Here is a 21474-nt window from a genome sequence, read left to right on the forward strand (position 1 = left end):
TGTGCTGAAGCAATAAATTACACATTTGTTACACTAAATGAAACTGGAATTAGTTCAATAAAAAGAAAATATCATACTGAATTTTCGTACGGGCCTAAAGCGGATCTTATTAATTTGAGAAGTTTTAGTTGTGCCTGCTATCTTCAGATTGAAGATCACAAATGAAGAAAGACTGAAAAATAAGTAAAGAAAGGGATCTTTGACAGATAAGACTTTGATTCTCCCTGCTACTGAATCTATGTGCCTAATAAAAGAGACATTGTTGCACCTGATGTGGTCACTTTCTAAGAAAGAGTTGAAGATGAGTAAGGTGAGACTTCCACAAAAGACAATATGAATGAAATTGAGTATCCAAAAGAAAATCAGATGTCTGATTATTCACTCTGTGATGTCTCTGAAGATTGCAATATATTATCTGATTATTTGTGCAACTTGAAATAGATCTTTCACTATCAAAACTATGTGATCAACAAACTTTAAGGTACCTGTCACATTTCCATATTATTAATTGGATATTTCTGTGACATTTAAGTTTATTAAGCAGCCCTGAAAATTTGCAACGACTGTTTTCTATAGTCTGCATGGATATCTGTATTGTATGATAACTGAAATATTAAAACTTAACAAATAAGTTACATACAATTCAAAATTATTGTCTCTAATTAAGCTTTAATACTTTTTACAGTTGTAAATCACACACAACATGACACATAACAGCTGTTTCCCCACAAGTACTTCTGTTTCAAGACTGAGTCACAGTTAAGACAATCAGTTGTTTATCTAACAAGTGCTTAGCTCTGAATAGAATATCAACATCAGCTTCAGGGTTCACTAACTCAAACTGTGTCAACTTGTTCGCCAGGGAAATGAACGTTGTGGTGAAGTAGATTTAAGAATCTAGAATACCTATTCATATATGATGGTTGTCGTTACTTTTTATCTGTTTGTGATGTGACAATATCCTACAAAATGTTTTGTTTAACTCTCTCTCTCTCTCTCTCTCTCTCTCTCTCTCTCTCTAGTTTAGTGTCATGATAAGTTTCAACTGGGGCTCTCCATGCTGTGCTATTCTGAACATATAACATATTCCTTCATCTGTTTGTATTCTCATCCATTTCTAATGTTGTCCACTATTCTAACTCTCTTCTTACCTCTTCCTCTCATCCCTTCCACTTTTCCCTCTAAAATTGTTTGTTGCAGACATTTCCTATACAGTATACGTTACAGCCAAGATTTTCTCCTGTTTCTGATCAGCTCCAATAATCTTCTTTCTCCCTCTGTTTTCTTCATTACTTCATCATTCGTAAGTCTGTCAGTCTACTTCACCTTAAGCAATATCCATATTTCAAAAATCTCTAAATACCTTCCTTCTTTCTTTTTAACTGTGTATGATTCACTGCCATATAGCAGTACACCGGCAAACCATTTTCTCAGCTCTACTGGAATTCTTCTAGCTGTTAATACTGCTTCACCTTCTTGCTTATTCCCATAATTTTAGTCTTTCCTATATTCATCTTCACTCTGTGGCATCAATAGGTCATATCGACCATAGTCAACATTAATCTTTGGGACTCAGGTCGCTCGTCCTAGCCGCCATGTTAATTCAGTCTGTTCTTATACCTTGTACTGTATGCATGTGTATGATAATTGTCGAAACATATGTATGTGCAGATATTAGTGGGGACAGTTTATTCCATACACCGCTATTCGTATCCTGTTCCCATAACTCCATATTCCTTGCTCCTTCTTGCAATATTGGCCAATATCTGCTGTAGCTTCTCTTCTGATTTTGCCAACACTGCTTGATCATCCACATATTTTATAGTCTTTATCCTTTCTCCTCCAATTACAGTGCTTCTTATGTCTTCTATAGCCTTACCCCTGGCTGTTCTGCCTGTATGTTGAAAAGCTTTGGTGACAGTGAGCATCATTGCCTTATATCCCTTAGAATGTTCATCTCTTCCATCTCCTCAGTGACTGATCTGCACTTTCTGCTTGTGTGCACATCTTCTTTATTAACCTACATTTTCAGTCATTACTGACATCTTTCAAAATTCTCAGCATTATACTGCAGTTGACCCTATCAAATGTCTTCTATCTTTTTTCCTCCAATCAGCCTCAGACATTCTACATAGCAACTCTTATTCCTTGCCCTTCCTGAACCCAAACTAGTCTTCCCCAATATTCCCTCAGTTTTCTTTTCAATTATCCTTTGAATGATTCTTGTCTTGTAAGATGACTGATAAAACTAACTGTCCTATAGTTTTTGAGTTTTTTATATTGCACATTTTTGATAAAGGTTCTAGAATGTCTATAAGTAGAGATTTGGGGCCAAATTCCTATGCCATAATTTTTCTTACTGCTTTAGTCAATCTGGCTATTGTATTTGGACCTAAAGACTTCCTGTACCTCAGATAGAATTTTGTCACAGCCCAATGCTGAACTGCTTCCTCCCATTCCCACTTCAATATATTTAGACCTCAGTCTTCTCCATTCTGTTCCTCTTCCTTCCTTCGAAAGCAGTCTGTTAACTGTCCATACCCTGTATAACTCTTCCATATAAACCATTAAAACCCTGTTCACCTCTTCTATACGTACTGTCTTTTTTCCATGTCTATTTAATATTCATTGTTTGCTTATTTTTCTTACTTCTCTTTTTGTTAACGATTTCACTGTTCTGTACATTCCTTCCAGTTTTCCCTTCTTTTCAGATTCCCCTAATGCCTCACATTGTTGCCTCATCCAACCCTCTCCAGCTTAGTCAGTTAACCTTTTAGTTCATTATTCAGGGTGATACTACAGTCTACCAAAAATAAAATGTAAGTTAATATTACAATAATGATCAGTTATGGCAAGTTACTTCAAATAATATACTACAGAGCAAATAAAACCATGACCAAGAATGGAATGTGGGAGTTTAACATTACTTGTTTATTACAATGAAGATAAATATTTTGTTTACTTACACTGGAGGAAGAGAAATTGGAGGAATGGCAGCAAGACACAGTAAGATGTTTCCAGCAGTGTATATGAGAGAAAAATACAAGATTGTTCTGTAAAAATCAATTAAGGACAACATTACATAAATGTTGATGGTATATAAATTATGCACAGCAATGCTCTTGCAATTGTAAAATGTATCTTATAACATCAAGTAACATCTTCAGACAACTGTAAATGATTACACTTAAGTTCACATAAGATATATAACTAATAATAATCCTTGAACGTAAATTGTAGGCAACACATTTTATTGTAAATATTGCAGACATGTTTGTAAAGAAACTCTATTAGCACAGCAGAAAACAAGGATCCTTTTCTTCACACTGCTCATATGAAAAATCTTTCTGTATGCTAAAGTACATATAATTGGTCTAACGCACTGCTTTCCGGGTGGGAAGGCGTGCCGGTCCCAGGCATGAACCCGCCCGTTGGATTAGTGTCGAGGCCCGGTGTGCCGGCCAGGCTGTGGATGGTTTTTAAGGTGGTTTTCCATCTGCCTCGGCAAATGCAGGTTGGTTACCCTTACTCCGCCTCAGTTACACTACGTTGGCGATTGCTGCACAAACACTTTCTCCACGTATGCGTACACCATAATTACTCTACCACGCAGAAATTGGGGTTACGCTCATCTGGTGCGAGACTTTCTCAGGGGGGGGTCCACTGGGGGCCGAACTGCACAATAACCCTGGGTTCAGTGTGGGGCAGCGGTGGGGTGAGTGGACTGCTGTAGCCTGTTGTGGGGTTGTGAACCACTGAGGGCTATGGTGGGGATGACGCCTCTCCGTCGTTTCTAGGTCCCCAGTTCCATAGAATACAATACAATACATATAATAACTACCAACTACTATCAATAATACAAAAGAAAAGATTTCTGTTCCGTACTCTATAATCAGGAGGAGCTGTTATGAATCCAGATACTTATCTGTATTTTTCTGCATCAGTAACATTTATTTATTTTACATTTAATTCAATGTATTGTAACACATTTTACAAATGTGTTCTTGATAGGTGTAAAACAAAGTGTAGCACTACAGATAGAGAGATGCTGAATGAAAGGTTTTTGGATTTCAAGAGAGCAATGTGTGATGCCTTCAATGAGTAACATAGCAGAATGTTGTCACGTGATCTTTCATAGAACCCAAATAAATTCTGGCTATTAATGATACCAAAGTTGGTGTCCAGTCCCTGGAAAATGAGGCAGGTATTGAAACTGAGGGTAGCAAAGCAAAAGCTGAAATGCTTAACTCAGTTTTCAAATGTCTCTTTACAAAGGAAAGCCTGGAGAATTGCCTCAGTTTAATGCTTGTGCCACTGAAAAGATCAATGCAATAAGTCGTGTTGTGACACAGCTGAAATCGTTGAAACTGAATGAAGTTCCAGGCCCCAATGCAGTCCCTATCAGCTTCTATACTGCATCTGCAGCTGAGTTAGTCCCTCTTCTAACTACTGTCTATCGTAGATCCCTCAGACAAAAACTAAAACCAGTACTTGGAAAAAGGCACAGGTTACATCAATTCACAAGAAGGGTAGTAGAAGTGATTCCAAGAAAGTCTGTTAATAGACTTCAAGAACTGGCTTTAAATGATTACTCTAGGAATATACTACAGCCCCCCATGTATTGCTCACATAGAGATAGTGAGAATAAGATTAGTATAATTACTGTACTGACAGAGGCATTCAAACAATCACTCTTACCACGCTCCATATGTGAATGGAACAGAAAGAAACCCTAATAAATTGTATAATGGGACTTAACCTCTCCCATGCACCTCATGAGGGTTTGCAGAGTATAGAAGCAGATGCAGCTGTTGATAGTTACGTCTACCAGCAATCACTCAATGTACTTAGACACACACCCTTGTCAGGCCTCTGCTATAACTAGCCATGGCTGCCAACAGTGTAGCCTTTCTTCACCCACAAGCTGAATACAATATTTTTTTATTTAAAGTGCACTTGTATCAACTAATCTTTTGTCTGCCTGTCCAGGTTCTTCCAGCAACAGATCTCTTTGGCAATCTTCCACCCATTTATCACTAGCAGTGAGGACATAATGGTTACCAAACATGCATCATAACAACTACATTGTTTTATAGTTCGTGAGCATCATTCATTGGCAAGGAAGACATAGGTCTACACATAACTCTTCTGGAACAATATGTAACCCCACATGTTTCTTGAAGGACAGTGCATGGCTATGAGTAACACTCATATATATAGGTGTTGGACAATGTTGACGTTATTTGCTGTACAATGTGACAACCAATTCATGCCAAACTTCTCTGTATTGTAAGCAAAATGCTTACACTTGAATCTTGTTGGGATCTGGCCATAGATGATAGACCTCATCATAAAGACCAAGCAGATCCTAGATGAAGTCAACTTGTCTTCCACCTCTTCAAACATCTTCCCTTGATCAGCCAATGTAATGATCAGCACAGATGAAATACCTGGAGTGTTCTGCAATGGGCTGATCATTAGTATAATTATTAAAGAGCACAGGAGCAAGCACCGCACAGGAGTGAGTGTTTTGCCTTTAGGTAGGGCTTTCTTTTGTATGCAGCATTTGCTCTTCTTGTCCTGGAGAAATATTTGGAATCTTCAATTCTGCAAGAAGGTACCTAAAAGGAACTTAAGATTATAGTCACTGATGAGATAGTAAATCTTTCTTAGGAACTTTCTTTGGTTGCTTGTGGCATAGACAGCTGTTAAGTTGGCATAGGCAACTCCACTTTATCTTACCCTGCACTACCCACCTGACAGTTTTATCCACACCACAGTAGTGAACCAATTGTAGATTGGCATAATCTTACAGTACGACAGTCCCTATGAAAAATATACTAATACTATGAAGATCTTTGGTCAACAGCTCTGATGGAACAATTTAACTGTATTCTTTCACAAGTTACTTAACTGTTACTAAAATAATTTTATGTTATTACTATAAAATTTCAGTGTCCACTTGAAATCAAGTGCATGCTAGCCGTGAAATTCTTAAGTTGCTTAATGTATTCCATCTTTAAAAATTTGCAGTTGTGTATTAATGAGACTAGGATAACCGAAAATAAAGTGAAAGAAATCTCAGAATTATGAAGCTTTAAGTGAATTAGTATTGTAGTTAAATAATTTTACATCCACTCAAATAAATTTAAAACTGAGCTTTCCTCATACATACTCTTGCAACAATCTTTCAATGTCGTGATTCTGATTTCAAGTTACACAATCTTTTGACCTTTCAGACAGAATCAAAATTGTTTAAACAAGTTGACAAGGAATTTTAGGATTCAGTTGGTTACTTTAGGAGACTTAATATATTCAATAATTAAATGTGACACTTGTGACTGTAATATCCTTTACACTTCTGATTACTTGGATTTAAAAAACCTTGTCTTGATTATAGGATTCATAGTGAAGCAGGGAATTAATTTGTTACTACCATGCTGTTTGCAGTTGCCATTTTCCTTGTCATCATGTTGGCTCCAAATTCTGTCTTAGATATATGTTGGAGATGACTTTTGGACACAAATACTGCTGCAACACCAACTTTTACTTGCATAAGTACCATTTTTGTGGTCACAGAATTTTTACATCACCAGACATAGTGCAACTATGAACATACACCATGATACCCAGCATGTAGGGCTGGATATTAGTTTCATAACAATCTTTCCCTCACACCATTAGTACCAAGGTCACCCAAACAATTGCAGGTTGAAAAGTAGTCACAATTAAATTGAAAATTTTCATTAAATTTTTTGGTGAAAGCTAAGTTGCTACATTACAAGTTGTTGCTTGCTGGGAAACTGCCCCCATGGCTCATTGTTCAGTACAGGCCCTAGCTACTGCCCTAGCAGAGTTCCCACAGTAGCGGACTGCTGAAAAATGGACACCAAGGAAACATTCATCTACAGCCCTTGAACAGTGGGAGTGTAGAAAGATTATCAAGTGAGGTCAGTAGATGCTAGCAAAATGCCGGGCTGAGATGGTCTCATTCTCTCTGCAAATGGTTCCCAGCTGACCAACAAGCATCTTCCTCAACCTCCTTGATCCTACACATCCCTCAGGAAAGATGGCCCCCTTCAAAGTCTTTGCACCTTCCCTAAGTGCCCCTTAGGCACTTCCAATTCTGCAATAAACCTGACAAGTATTTAAAAGATTCCTCTTTTTTCCTTAAAACTTACTCCCACTGGATATCCACTCATCCAACCTCTCACAGCCTGCACAATCTGGACAATGTAATCTCATGCTGACATGATAAAAGTAACAGATATTTTACTGATTCAAGTTTGGAAAGAAACAAAAATGTACTATACCATAATAAAGATACAAAATGTAAATGCAATTTGATAATTAAAAGGTCAAATATTTATTTATTTTCAATATATGTATATATGTTGGGAGGCCAAAAGTTTAAATACAGATACTACTGTTTATTTATTTATTTATGATAACTATTTGTTATGACATCATTTGCCTGAGTGAGGGAATGTGTGATGTAACATACCATGCTGGTAAAATGAAGTGTTACCCAAAGTCTAACTAGCCAATGAAACATGATTGTAAGATGTCCAAGCCTTTTAGTATTCACCGTCACAAGACATAAAAGGTGAGATGAGTAACAAAACATAATCACAGCTCACAAACAAATTGTCAATGTAGTGAAATGTCATGTCATTGATGCAGATTTGTATTTTCTTATGCTTTGCCAACTTTTTCTTTCTTTGCGGCCCAGGATAAAACCAGTGGTCTTAACTATCAATGAATTGTTTCTGAACAGAGGAGACACTTTTGCAGTTTATAAGCACTGGGGAAAATTACAAGTCTGTATTTGTTTTCAAGTCACATAATTGTTGTTTGTATCGTCTTTGTGTGTGTTACTTCTTCAAAATGCATGGACCCAAAAGAAGCACTTAAATATTAATTTTTGAACTAACTGATTAACAATGATGCTCAAGTATCCACTACTTTGCCCCCTTCATTAAAGACTCATTTATTTTCCACCATAAGAAAAACATTCTTTGGTACTAAGCTCTGTGTGGAAGTTTATAATAAGATAATCTTGTGGTTGGCTCTGGGCTTCTCTTTCAAGCAAAAAACACAATTATCGTTAAAAAAATCTTTTGGCTTCTCTTACACACAGTTATAAGTAATAGTGTCTCTTATCATGCAATACTTATTTTGCACCATCTTAAACCTCCACTTTTCTAATGGAAGAGGGAAAGAAGGTTAGAGTTTCAACAATGAGGTCATTAGAGCTAGAGCACTAGCTCACACTGTGAAAGGATGGGGAAAGAAATTAGCTTTGCCCTTTCAAGAACTTGTTCCTGTGCCCCAATATGCACAGCTTATTAATATACAATTAAACAACCACAGAACAAGATACAGTTCATAAAAACCTGAATAAGCTTGGCTGATGTGAGTGAGCAAACTTGATCGTGGAAGAATGATACCAAAAAGTCTATAAGTCTTCACAAAACCATTGTCAACAGAACAATAAAGTAGTCTATATAGCAATCCGTAGTCCAATCCAGTTATAGCAGCCAGGTTACAACAGTGTATCATTATGATGATGTGTAGAGTCTCCATTCCGCGAACAATGTGCCTGTGGAGTTGTGCTTACCCTAGGTTGCTAGGCCCCACCAACTCTTTGACTTGATAAGGCTGATCTCTTCCTTTGCAGAATTGATATAACACAGATGAGATAAAAGATACCTCTCCCCCACCCCTACCCCCCCACCCCCACCCCTCTTCCCAACAGAGTCAGTGAGTACAGTCCAAATGTGTGGGACAGTGATGGAGATGACGGGTCAGATGAGGGGAGTGAAGGTGGATATCTTGTTGCAAGGCTTTGCTGGTGAAGACTCCATCTCTAAGTTCAGTTGTGGCTAGGAGGTTTGAAGCACTTTGTTCATCTCCACCTCCAAAGCTAGTGTGGTATCAAAGTATTGAATGCCTGGGCAATGTAAAGAGTGAGAGATGCAGAAGCAGCATGATGCAGAATCAGAGTCACATAGGAATGATGACCCAGCCCCTGCCTTCAGCTGTTGAACAGAAAAGGTGCCTCTGGTGGCCTGCAATTGGTAATGGATAATGCAGTGAGTGCAGTCTGGTGGCAGCATTAGTGGGCAGGTATTTGAGTCAACCCTTGGTGATGAAGCGGAGGACCTGTTTGAGGATTGGATACTCTGCTGGAGTTTGAGTGGGCCAGTGTGTAGCGATGGGAAATCCACTGAGAAGGCTCTGTAGCCCCCCAGCATTAGAAATCCACATTGGATCCTATTCATAAAAATGTGGCTCAGAACCCCTGGGAAGCCGGGAGAGCACATCTGCACTGGCATGTTGAAAGGTGGATCCAGTATGGGTATTTTCTTAGGAATAAGGCTCATCTTTGTAATCACTGCGATGTTTTCTCCATTGTACGGCTGTGAGGGCTAAAAAGGACTACTGCTTAAAATAAAATTCTTGTATTTCTGGAAATCTTCTATGAGGGTGAAATGACAGCTGTAATCATAAAAGACAGTCTGACAGTAAGTACTGCTACTGCAGGATAAACTGACAAGGAGAGGGTGCAAGATGGGTTCACCAATTTAGATCAAACTGTGTGAGTAGAAGCTGATAGGTGCCCTTTCAAGTTTCTAGATTATCTCACCTGAGTTGGTGGTAGGAAAAGGCAAAATACTCTCTAAAGATTTTTAAGTAGAGTGTGAGGGATTTTTTTCAATAATTCTCAAGCCAATGTCGTTGCACAGTTGTCTACCACACGCTTGTGACAATTTTCCACAAAATCTTATTATTTTATTGTAAAATGGAAAACAAACAAGAATTTGTACCAATGAACCAGTGAACTGATTGATGAAAAAATCAAAACTACATTTTTGTTTACGATTTTTTTAAATTTCTCCACTTCTCCCCACTATGCTTTCTCAATCTATAACCAAGAAGGCATGATCACCAACAATCCTCCTGTGTCTGTGGCTCCTGTAGCAACAGATATCGGTTATGGGTCAAGCAATTGAAGAGCAGGTTACTGAAACTATGTATGATAAAATGAAATTTTGATATTGTACACCAAACCTGACAAAAGCAGCCTTTATGAAGAGGTACATGGTTTTCTCTCTCTCTCTCTCTCTCTCTCTCTCTCTCACTCACACACACACACACACACACACACACACACACACACACACACACACACACACACAAAACTTCATGCTTGTGATGTATATTTCTACCATCAATTCATAAAACTATTTAAAAGACTACAAAGTGTTCCTGGAGTGCTACAATAGTGAGAATTATCATTGAGACAAAAGGCAATTAAAATTCATTTTATCATTCAGTATTGTTTCACTGCTTCAGCTTTCATCCCAATGATTTGGTATTTCTTTTAAAACCTTGACTGACATATACTTTCTGCTGTAGTATATTTTGAAAAAAATGTTCTTGCTCACAAAATACTTTCATAAAATGTAAATGGTGTGAACAATACTTATGTTTTAAATCACCCTAAAAATGTAATGTACCTTCTAATAACAAACAAAAAGCTAGAATTTAGCTAAAATTTTTGGAAATTTTTCTTTCATTCAATACTTCTGCCTGTTATGTAAAATAACTGTTTAAATATATTTATTGATTACAGTAATCTTAACTAAATTGAATATATTAATTTTATCTGCAGTAATTGAACGGTTGTGTACAATTAAATTTTATAATTACATGGCTGATGTTGCTAGGAATAAAATAAAATTAAATAAATAATAAAAAGAAAAAAAAACAGTAGCAGGGATAATCGGACCCAAGCTGGTGAAACGTTAGACGGTGCACTTGACATCTGTGCCATGCTGACTTGCAAATTACTGGGGAAAAAAATCTGACACGTACAGGTCAAAAATCTCTTCAGAGTGTTTCACTTTTTCCTTTCACCACTCAGATGAGACATTCTAGGATCTTGAAAGGGGCATAATCTGTCTGGTTCCACTTGTGCAGTATGAGCCAAATTGGCAGGCCCAACCCACACCCTCCCCTTGTAAGGAACAGGGCGCATCAAATACATTATTACTGAAAGGAGTGAATTCTGCTGCCACAAAACTCTTCAGTCACTTACCAAATCGCATCAAAAGTCTGACAGATAGCCAACCAGCATTTAAAAACTAACTAAAAGAAGTTCTGAATTACAATTTCTTCTACTCAAAAGATTAATTTTTAGACACAAATCAGTGATGTTACAATCATAAAAAAGTTAATTATATAATGTAAAGGAACATTTTGTAAAACTGACACAATCCACATGATTTCAAAGTGTGATCTATGGAACAAGTATTAATATAATACAATCTAATTTGTCAGTTTTGCACTTGGTTCCTCCTGTTCTTAGCTTACATAAAAGGCAACCCATGTGTGCTGAGGGATTTTATAAAATTATATATATCATCTGATGGTATGAAGATGCTAATTAATGATCTAAATCCCATTCCACAAAAGGTGAGATTATATTTATAGAGATTAAAAACTAATTCACTGTACATATTACATCCTTACTGTACCAGATCTGTATTAATCAGTTCTAAATAATTAACAATGGCTGAAAAACAAGCAGATATTAATGGTCAATCAAAAGACATATACCTCAGTGAATGAACTAAAATGCAACCATCACACTCATAATCTCATAAAAAAGTTAGTTTGATTTGTTTTGTACTGGATACAGGAAGAGCTTCAAGTTTATTATGTTCACATAAAAGTATTATTGTATCTTGAGTACTCACACTTATTGTTCGCTAGGACACTCTCTTATGGAGCAGTGTAATATAACTCTTCGAACCATTTATCTTCAAAAAAAGTACACGATACAAAGTAGTATAAAGGAACACAAGGTTTCTCAGAAAATGTCATTGATTTCATATCAGCCAAGTGGCAGACACATCTTGTCGCACTCTTTCAAAAAGTTTCCCATTTGTCATATTCAGCTGAAGTGTTGGGTTCCTGCAGCGTGTGATCTTTAATAGCCACTGGACCACAGATCGAAGCCCTTCTTAGACATAGTTATCATTGACTAGTTATTTTCCTGTGTATCATAACAGTAGTCTAAGAATTTAATAATTGTTCACTGACTATTCAAACCTCTTCAAAATTGTTCATTAGCAATGCCAGCAAATGATTTTGCACTCCAGCGTAATCTTGATTGTTGCTCTTCATTACTACTGGCAACCGGTATCAACTACTGTTAATATGCAAACTCAAAATTCAACGTTCTATTTAAAATTTAAAATTACTGGTTATTCTTCTTGTTCTTTGCAAATTTTATTTACTGCCAACCATATTTGTTCTGGGTTGTTGTCAACGGTCACCAAATGCGATGTTCCACTTGTTCTTTGCAGTGATATAGGGTGGCAAAGTGCAGTCTGATCAGGAGCCTAAAGACTATCTGTTATTTAAGCCTAAAGACTATCTGTTATTTAATCTTGCCCACCTTGTCATTTCAGGATACTCACCAACCTCTTCTGATCAGACTTCTTGCCTCAAAGTATTGCAGTTACTGCTGGAAGTTAAAAGCACATCCAACACTCAAAATAAATTCAAGGGTTATCATTAACAACATCTTGAATGTTGTATTCTTGTTTATAATAACTGTGAAGTAAAAAGCTGTTACATTATTCAGAACATAAAAAAAAAAAACATTGATAAGGACTGAGTCGAATAAAGTTCTCTCTTCCCTAAGAAATGTCAACTGAATGTATTTATATAACAAGATTTCTCTTGTCCCTGTGACATTGTAGACACTGTCACAGCTCATCTTCCTCTATGGTGCACACCATCACCTCCAAGGCAAGAACCACTGATGGAATAAATTGCCCAGCTAGCAGGTACTGTGAATGTGGTATGATTGTTGTTATCCTGGCTTGCAGATAGGTTGCATCCAACCGTTTTATGTTTCATGATACATGTGCATAAATAAAACATACACCCAAACAGTAGATTATCTAATTCGTGTTAAAAAGAAACTTTTTATACTGGTGATCATCATTCACTGGTTTGAAAAATGCTTGTTGAGCAAGTCTGCTGCAGCAGAACACATCACCAATGAAGGATGAAAGTTTGGTTTTTAACTGACAAAAGTGCAGTCCCATGCCAACAGGTAACAGGTTTCTGTCTTCAAAGAGGCAATGGAAAACCAAGTAAAGAGCAATCTTGTTGACTGGAGCAGTGGTTTTCAATGAAGCTCTGTCTGGGTTTTGGCAACAGTGAAAATGCAGCTAGAATGCTCCCACCTAACAGCAGAGGAAGCACTGAGTGGAACGGATAGGCAATACAAGTATAAGTACTAACAATGATATTCTTTGTCTTTGGAAGCTCCAATGTTAGCTGGTGGTGGAGCTCCTTAGGGAAATAGTGGGCAGATTGAGCCAGAAGACCAGTGTCCACTCTATCTGCCAGCATCACATCCAAAATATGGAGCAGGCTCTGCTGGCAGGAACTGAGTGCACTGTGTACACCCAGCTGCAAACAATGGCCATGTCAGCACAAACATTGTCTGCTACCTAGCCTCAGAGATCGTCCTTCGCTCCTGCAGATGTCTGGCTGCTTTAGTGAAGACAGTTAGCCTCATTCAGAGAGTGGAAGCAGAGCTACCATTCTGTGGCATTGTTCCCAGAGCTGATCATGGGCCACTGATTTGGAGCTGAGTGGAAGCTGTAAACCAGAGCCTCAAACAATTCTCTGATCATTGTGGATGCAGATTCTCAACCTTCGTTATCAGGTGGAGAATTTTAGGACTCCCTTAACAGGCCAGGCTTGCTGTACCTGCAGGAAGTGGCTACTAGGGTAGTGGAGTATGTGTGCCATGCACATGTGGTTTTTCTAGGATAGAGAAATGCCTCCACAGGCTCGATAAGGTTATGTTATGATTTCACATGGGAAGAATACTATCACCATTAATTGAAGAGAGTAGTGTTCATCATAGCAGAACAGAGAAAGAAAATGCTAATATAACATTAGTTGACTGTAGGGGAAGGTCTCAGAATTAGTTTCACTTATTAGTGGAATAGCAAGGAAATATTAAATTCTGACTCCAATATATCTTGCAAAGATAGATTACACATCGGAGGTGGAGACATGTTTATAGCTGTAAAAAATACAATAATATCTAGTGATGTTAGTACAGATTCCTAATGCAAAATACAGGGTGTTCATAATTAAAGTTCCAGTTTCAAAACACTGCACAAAGAGAACCACTGCTCAGAATTACATAAAATTTGAACAGCATATTACTGATGCAGGGGCAAATGTCATGGAACAAAACAAAAAATACAGAAAATTGAGCAACAGATGGCACTGTAAGTGATGGAATATGTATGCCAACAGATGTATGGCACACAGCTGTTCCTCAGTTTGCATGCGAAGTGCCCAGCATGACTGTCTCCACAAAGGATCGCACACTTCCGGTAAAGCTCTTTTGAAAGGATGGTGACTGTGCACCAGCAACCATGGAGAAATTCCTGACACTCAACAGTATGAAAAAAGGCATTGGTCTGATGTCTGCAAAGAATCTGGAGAAAATAATTACAAAGTTTGAAAAGAAAGGGTTTTTTGAAGTGCAGTGTGGAAGAGGGAGGAAAGAAGGTGATCAGAAGTCTGTCAAAAATGTGGACACAAGACTGCAGCTGAATACAAGAGGTGTGTGCAAACACACAGTGCATGGGAATTGCCTGACTGCTGGACATGCCTGCAAGCATGGTGCATAAAATCCAATAAAACGTCCTGCACTAATATCCACATAAAAACACCCATGTTCAAGAGTTTCCTTCTGCTGACCTGCCAGCAAGACAAAAATTCGCTCTGGGATTTATTTCTCACGTGGAAATGGACAATGAATGGCCACAGAACATTTTGTGGACAGACAAATCCCATTTCCATGTCCAAGGACATGTCAATACATGGAACTGCAAGATATGGGGGATGGAAAATCTGCACACACATCATCCGGTACCACTTCATTCTGCAAAGGTGACTGTGGTGCGGGTTGATGGAATCATTTATTGCAGTGCCGTATTTTTTCAAGGAGATAGGTCCTGCAGGTCCTGTTACCTTTACTGTCACTGGCCAATGACTGGAAAGTCTTTTGTACACCAATGTCATTTCAATCCTGCAGCAGCACAGATGCATGATCGCACTCCCCAGCACATTTCACAGCCAGTGAAGTGAATGCTGCAGAGGCATTTTGGAAATGCCAGAATTATGAGTCATCATTTCCCTACAGCCTGGACATCCAGATCACCTGATCTAAATCCATGTGATTTCTGGCTGTTGGGTTATCTGAAAGATGTTGTACCCAGTGCTACAATTATGAATGTACCTGAATTGAAGGCACCCATTGCACGACACTTTTTGAATGTGACCTATGAGACACTACAATCTGTTGTAGAAGACGCTTCCTCTTGATTTCAACTTGTGTGGGAAAAAAAAAAAAAAAAAAAAAAAAAAAAAAAACGTGGACAGCATCTTGAACACGTATTGCACCAGTCTCACGACAATTAGAATCCAATGGCATTTTGTTTTTTATGCTGTTTTTAGCCCCATGGTAATTAAAAACTGTTATCATTTTTCTTTTGTGTGGTTTTTGGCCCAGGACAATAAGAAGCCATGTCATTTTGTTCCTTATGTGGTTTTTGGCCCAGGGCAATTAAAAACCAATTATTCCCATCTGTTAGTACAACCTTGCTGTGGTTGATGAGCTTAACTAACTAACAGTGCCACATCTGCTGATTGTTGAACTTGTGCAGTTATGCACATTGAATAGTACAGATGGTGAAATGTGTAACTCAAACCATAGCCGACATATTGCAATTCACTGAGCCCGTTTACGTTAAAACTCTTACAGCACCACCTAATGTTAAAATTTCTGTTATATTTTTTGCTCCATGATGTTTTCCCCTGTGTCAATAATATGCTGTTCAAATTTTACATCATTCTGAGCAGTGGTTTTCTCTCTACAGAGTTTTGAAACAAACTTTAATTACTGACACACTGCAGTTTGGGTAAAGATGAGTGTTAAAGGTGCATCAAACATGGTCATCAGATACTTTTATAGACCACTCCTGTTTCTTGAGTAGTAGTAGCAGAACATTTGAGAGGAAATTTGTAGAATATTGTGCAAGTTTCCTAGACATGTTGTAGTATTAAGTGGATATTTCAGCTAATCAGCTATAGTATGGGAGACTACAGTTATTATGGTGGGAAGTAAGGCCACAGAATCATGTGAAACTGTTCTAAATGCCTTATCCAAAAATTACCTAGAACAGCTAACCAAAGAATCGATTCATAGAAACAATGTATTACAGATCACCAACAGGCCCACACTTTCTGACTCTGTTAGCACGCAAATGGGTATCAGTGATGATAAGGACTTAGCAGCACCACTGATCATGGCTATAAATGACAATATACAGAAAGGTAGGAATATACACTCCTGGAAATGGAAAAAAGAACACATTGACACCGGTGTGTCAGACCCACCATACTTGTTCCGGACACTGCGAGAGGGCTGTACAAGCAATGATCACACGCACGGCACAGCGGACACACCAGGAACCGCGGTGTTGGCCGTCAAATGGCGCTAGCTGCGCAGCATTTGTGCACCGCCGCCGTCAGTGTCAGCCAGTTTGCCGTGACATACGGAGCTCCATCGCAGTCTTTAACACTGGTAGCATGCCGCGACAGCGTGGACGTGAACCGTATGTGCAGTTGACGGACTTTGAGCGAGGGCGTATAGTGCGCATGCGGGAGGCCGGGTGGACATACCGCCAAATTGCTCAACACATGGGGCGTGAGGTCTCCACAGTACATCGATGTTGTCGCCAGTGGTCGGCGGAAGGTGCACGTGTCCGTCGACCTGGGACCGGACCGCAGCGACACACGGATGCACGCCAAGACTGTAGCATCCTACGCAGTACCGTAGGGGACCGCACCGCCACTTCCCAGCAAATTAGGGACACTGTTGCTCCTGGGGTATCGGCGAGGACCATTCGCAACCGTCTCCATGAACCTGGGGTGCGGTCCCGCACACCGTTAGGCCGTCTTCCGCTCACGCCCCAACATCGTGCAGCCCGCCTCCAGTGGTGTCGCGACAGGCGTGAATGGAGGGACGAATGGAGACGTGTCGTCTTCAGCGATGAGAGTCGCTTCTGCCTTGGTGCCAATGATGGTCGTATGCGTGTTTGGCGCCGTGCAGGTGAGCGCCACAATCAGGACTGCATAAGACCGAGGCACACAGGGCCAACACCCGGCATCATGGTGTGGGGAGCGATCTCCTACACTGGCCGTACACCACTGGTGATCGTCGAGGGGACACTGAATAGTGCACGGTACATCCAAACCGTCATCGAACCCATCGTTCTACCATTCCTAGACCGGCAAGGGAACTTGCTGTTCCAACAGGACAATGCACGTCCGCATGTATCCCGTGCCACCCAACATGCTCGAGAAGGTGTAAGTCAACTACCCTGGCCAGCAAGATCTCCGGATCTGTCCCCCATTGAGCATGTTTGGGACTGGATGAAGCGTCGTCTCATGCGGTCTGCACGTCCAGCACGAACGCTGGTCCAACTGAGGCGCCAGGTGGAAATGGCATGGCAAGCCGTTCCACAGGACTACATCCAGCATCTCTACGATCGTCTCCATGGGAGAATAGCAGCCTGCATTGCTGCGAAAGGTGGATATACACTGTACTAGTGCCGACATTGTGCATGCTCTGTTGCCTGTGTCTATGTGCCTGTGGTTCTGTCAGTGTGATCATGTGATGTATCTGACCCCAGGAATGTGTCAATAAAGTTTCCCCTTCCTGGGACAATGAATTCACGGTGTTCTTATTTCAATTTCCAGGAGTGTATTTCTGCTTAGCAACAGTGATGAAAGAGAGATTTCAAATTACCTGAGTGGTCATGAAAATTTCAGATCCAGCACTGACAACATTGGGCATCAATGGTCATAGTTCAAGAGTATTGAAAAATACATCTTAGATAGGTATGTGCCAATCAAAGATGTGCATTATGGGAAAAACCAGCTGTGGTTTGACAGCTGTGTTAGAAATCTGCTACAAAAAGCAAGGAGAGCTTTATTGCAAAAGTAAACAAAGCCAAAAACTCACAGACAAACAAACTGAACAGAGCTGAAATTAACATAAGGAGAACCGTGAATGAAGCATTAAATGACATTGATACAAACATTCTTTCTACTGACTTGACAGAAAATCCTAAGAAGTTTTGCTCTTATGTTAAATTAGTAAATGGATCAAGCCACCTGTGCACACACTCTTTGGCTATAATGGTATTGAAACACAGGATGATCGACACAAGGCCAAAATACTAAAAGCCATTTTCCAAAACTGTTTTGCTGAGATAGCTCATAGTCTGTTTCCACCTTGCTATTGTTTCACAAATGTTAGATAGATACAGAAATAAGTGATCAAGGGATAGAAAAGTAACTAAAATCACTCATCAGAGGAAAGATCATGGGCCCTTATCTACATCTACATTTATATTCTGTAAACCACCCTGAGGTGCATGGCAGAGGGTATGTCCCATTGTACCAGTTATTAGGGTTTTTTCCTGTTCCGTTCATGTATGGAGTGTGGGAAGAGTGACACTTATACTACCTCTGTGCATGCAGTAATTATTCTAATCTTATCTTCAAGAGCCCTATGTGAGCAATATGTAGGGGAGTGTAGTATATACCTAGAGTAACCATTTACACCCAGTTCTCGAAAATTTGTTAATAAACTTTCTCGGCATAGTTTGTGCCTACTTTCAAGAGACTTCCATTTCATTTCCTTCAGTAACTCTGTGACATTCTCCCACAGATTCAACAAACATGTGACAACTCATGGTACCCTTCTCTGTATGCATTCAACACCCCTGTTACTCCTATTTGGCACGTGTCCCACACACGTCAGCAATATTGTAGAACCAGTGACATGAGTGATTTGTAAGCAATCTCCTTTCCAGATTGATTGCACTTACCCACAACTGAACCAATGTGATCATTCCATTTCATATTCATACTCAGGTATTTGTACGAGTTGGCAGATTGCAACAGTGACTCATTGATTGTATAGTCATAGGCTATTATGTTTTTCATTTCATGAAATGCAAAATTTTACAATTCTGAACATTTAAAGCAAGTTGCCAATAAATCTTATCAAGATCTGACTGAATATTTATGCAGCTGGTTTCAGATAGAACTTCATTACATATAAATGCATCATCTGCAAAAAGCCTGATTTTACTATTAATATTGTCTGCAAGACCCTTATATACAACATGAACAGCAAGGGTCCCAACACACTTCCGTGGGGCACACCTGAAGTTACTTCCACATTTGACGATGACTCTCCATCCAAGATAACATCCTGTGTACTCCCCAACAAAACATCCTGAATCCAGTCACAAATTTTACTTGATACACCATATGTTTGCACTTTCGACAATAAGTGTAGGTGTGGTACTGGGTCAAATGCTTTTCAGAAATGAAGAAATACTGCATTCTGATTGCCTGGACCCAAAGCTTTCAGTATGTAATATGAGAAAAGTGCAAGTTGGGTTTCATGTGATTTATGTTTTCATAATCCATGCTGGCTGGCATTGAGGAGGTCATTTTGTTCAAGACGATACCTCATTGTGTTTGAGCTCAGAATATGTTTAAGATTCTACAGCGAATTGATGTCAAGGATATTGGACGGTAGTTTTGGGGATCACTTCTACTACCCATCTTGTAGACAGACGTGACCTGTGCCTTTTTCCAAGAACTGGGCACAGTTCTTTGTTCGAGGGATGTACAATAGATTATAGTCAGAAGAAGGGCTAACTCGGCTGCAAATTCAGTATAGAATCTAACAGAGATTCCATCGGCTCTGGAGCTTTGTTCAGTTTTAATGATTTCAGCTGTTTCTCAACACCACTGACACTATTACTTCTTTCATTCAACTTTTCTGTGGTACAAGGACTAAATTGTGGCAGTTCTCTTGGGTTTTCTTTGTAAATGAACATATGAAAACAGAGTTAACCATTTCAGCTTTTGGTCTGCTAACCTCAATTTCAGTTCCTGTCTCATTCACTATGGACTGGACACTAACTTTGGTGCCACCAAGAGCCTTTACAAACCACCAGTATTTCTTTCGGTTCCATGAAAAATCATTTGAATATATTCTGCTGAAGTAGCCACTGTTGACAGACAAAAGCATTTCATTCATCATCTCTCTATCTACAGCCTTACGCTTTGTTTTAGACCTATTATGCAGTAGTGACTGTTTCTTTGGAAGTTTATTCACAGTGACTGTATACCATGGAGGTTCCCTCCCAGTATGAACTGTTCTACTATGTACCTATCTAGTGCATGGGCAACTATTCCTGTAAACTTGAGCCAGAGTTCCTCTACACGTTCCTGTCCTGTGCTAAAAGTTTCAAGTTCCTCACTGGCATAGGACATAACTGTCTTTTTTATCTAGTTTACTGAAAACATATATCTCTCTCCTTGTTTTAGTTGTCCTTTGCACTTTGATACTTATTGTTGCCACGACCAAGTCACAGTCACTGATACCAGTTTCAATGTGGACATCCTCAAAGAGGTCAGGTCTATTTGTTGCCATTAGAACCAATATATTTCCACCATGAGCAGGGTTCCTAACCATCTGTTCTAGGTAGTTTTCTGAGAAGGCATTTAGTATTGTTTGACAGGATGTATTATCATGCCCACTACTAAAAAAACTGCAATTTTCCCAATTAGGTTTTGGATGATTAAAGTCTCCACTGATGATTACAGTATGATTGGGGAACTTCCATACAAATGAACTGAAGTTTTCTCTAAATTTTTTGGTGACATCAAGAGATGAGTCTGGTGGGCAATAGAAGGATCCAATTATTATTTAATCTCACCCCTGAAACTGAGTCTTGCACAAACAATCTCACAAGAAACTTTCTGGCAGATTAAAACTGTATGCCAGACCGAGACTCAAACTCGGGACCTTTGTCTTTCGCGGGCAAGTGCTCTACCACTGAGCTACCCAAGTACAACTCCTGAGTTCGAGTCTCGGTCCGACATACAGTTTTAATCTGCCAGGAAGTTTCATACCAGCACACACTCCACTGTAGAGTGAAAAATTCATTCTAGAATCTCACAAGTAGCTTAAATTTCTAGCTCGGTGGATTTGAGTTTCTCATCTACTGTGACAAATACACCACCTCCATTTCCCACTTGCCTATCCTTTTGATAAACAGTTAAATTTTCCCCAAAAATCTCACTGCTATCAATTTCAGGTTTCAACCTGGGATATCAACACAATTCTGCAACAGAGTATGTGGAAGAATAAGCAACGGAACTTGATCATGTTCTAGCAGCAGTGTACCACGGGCTGCTGGAGGAACAAAGTGTTCCTCGTGACTGGAAAAAAGTGCCTTACATTCCTGTTTTCAAGAAGAGTCAGCT

The 21474-nt window shown here is 39.3% G+C and overlaps 1 protein-coding gene across 1 annotated transcript in view; it reads right to left on the reverse strand.

Moving 5' to 3' along the window:
• The window catches only part of LOC124613376 (peptide transporter family 1-like), a 189164-nt gene that overhangs the window by 113564 nt on the left and 54126 nt on the right, over nucleotides 1-21474 (reverse strand). The window contains exon 5 of the mRNA XM_047142077.1: nucleotides 2967-3053. Within this exon, the coding sequence (XP_046998033.1) occupies nucleotides 2967-3053 (87 nt within the window). The remainder of the gene's footprint in view (nucleotides 1-2966; nucleotides 3054-21474) is intronic.

Source organism: Schistocerca americana, chromosome 4 (genome assembly GCF_021461395.2).
Source record: "Schistocerca americana isolate TAMUIC-IGC-003095 chromosome 4, iqSchAmer2.1, whole genome shotgun sequence".
Classification (NCBI taxonomy): domain Eukaryota; kingdom Metazoa; phylum Arthropoda; class Insecta; order Orthoptera; family Acrididae; genus Schistocerca; species Schistocerca americana.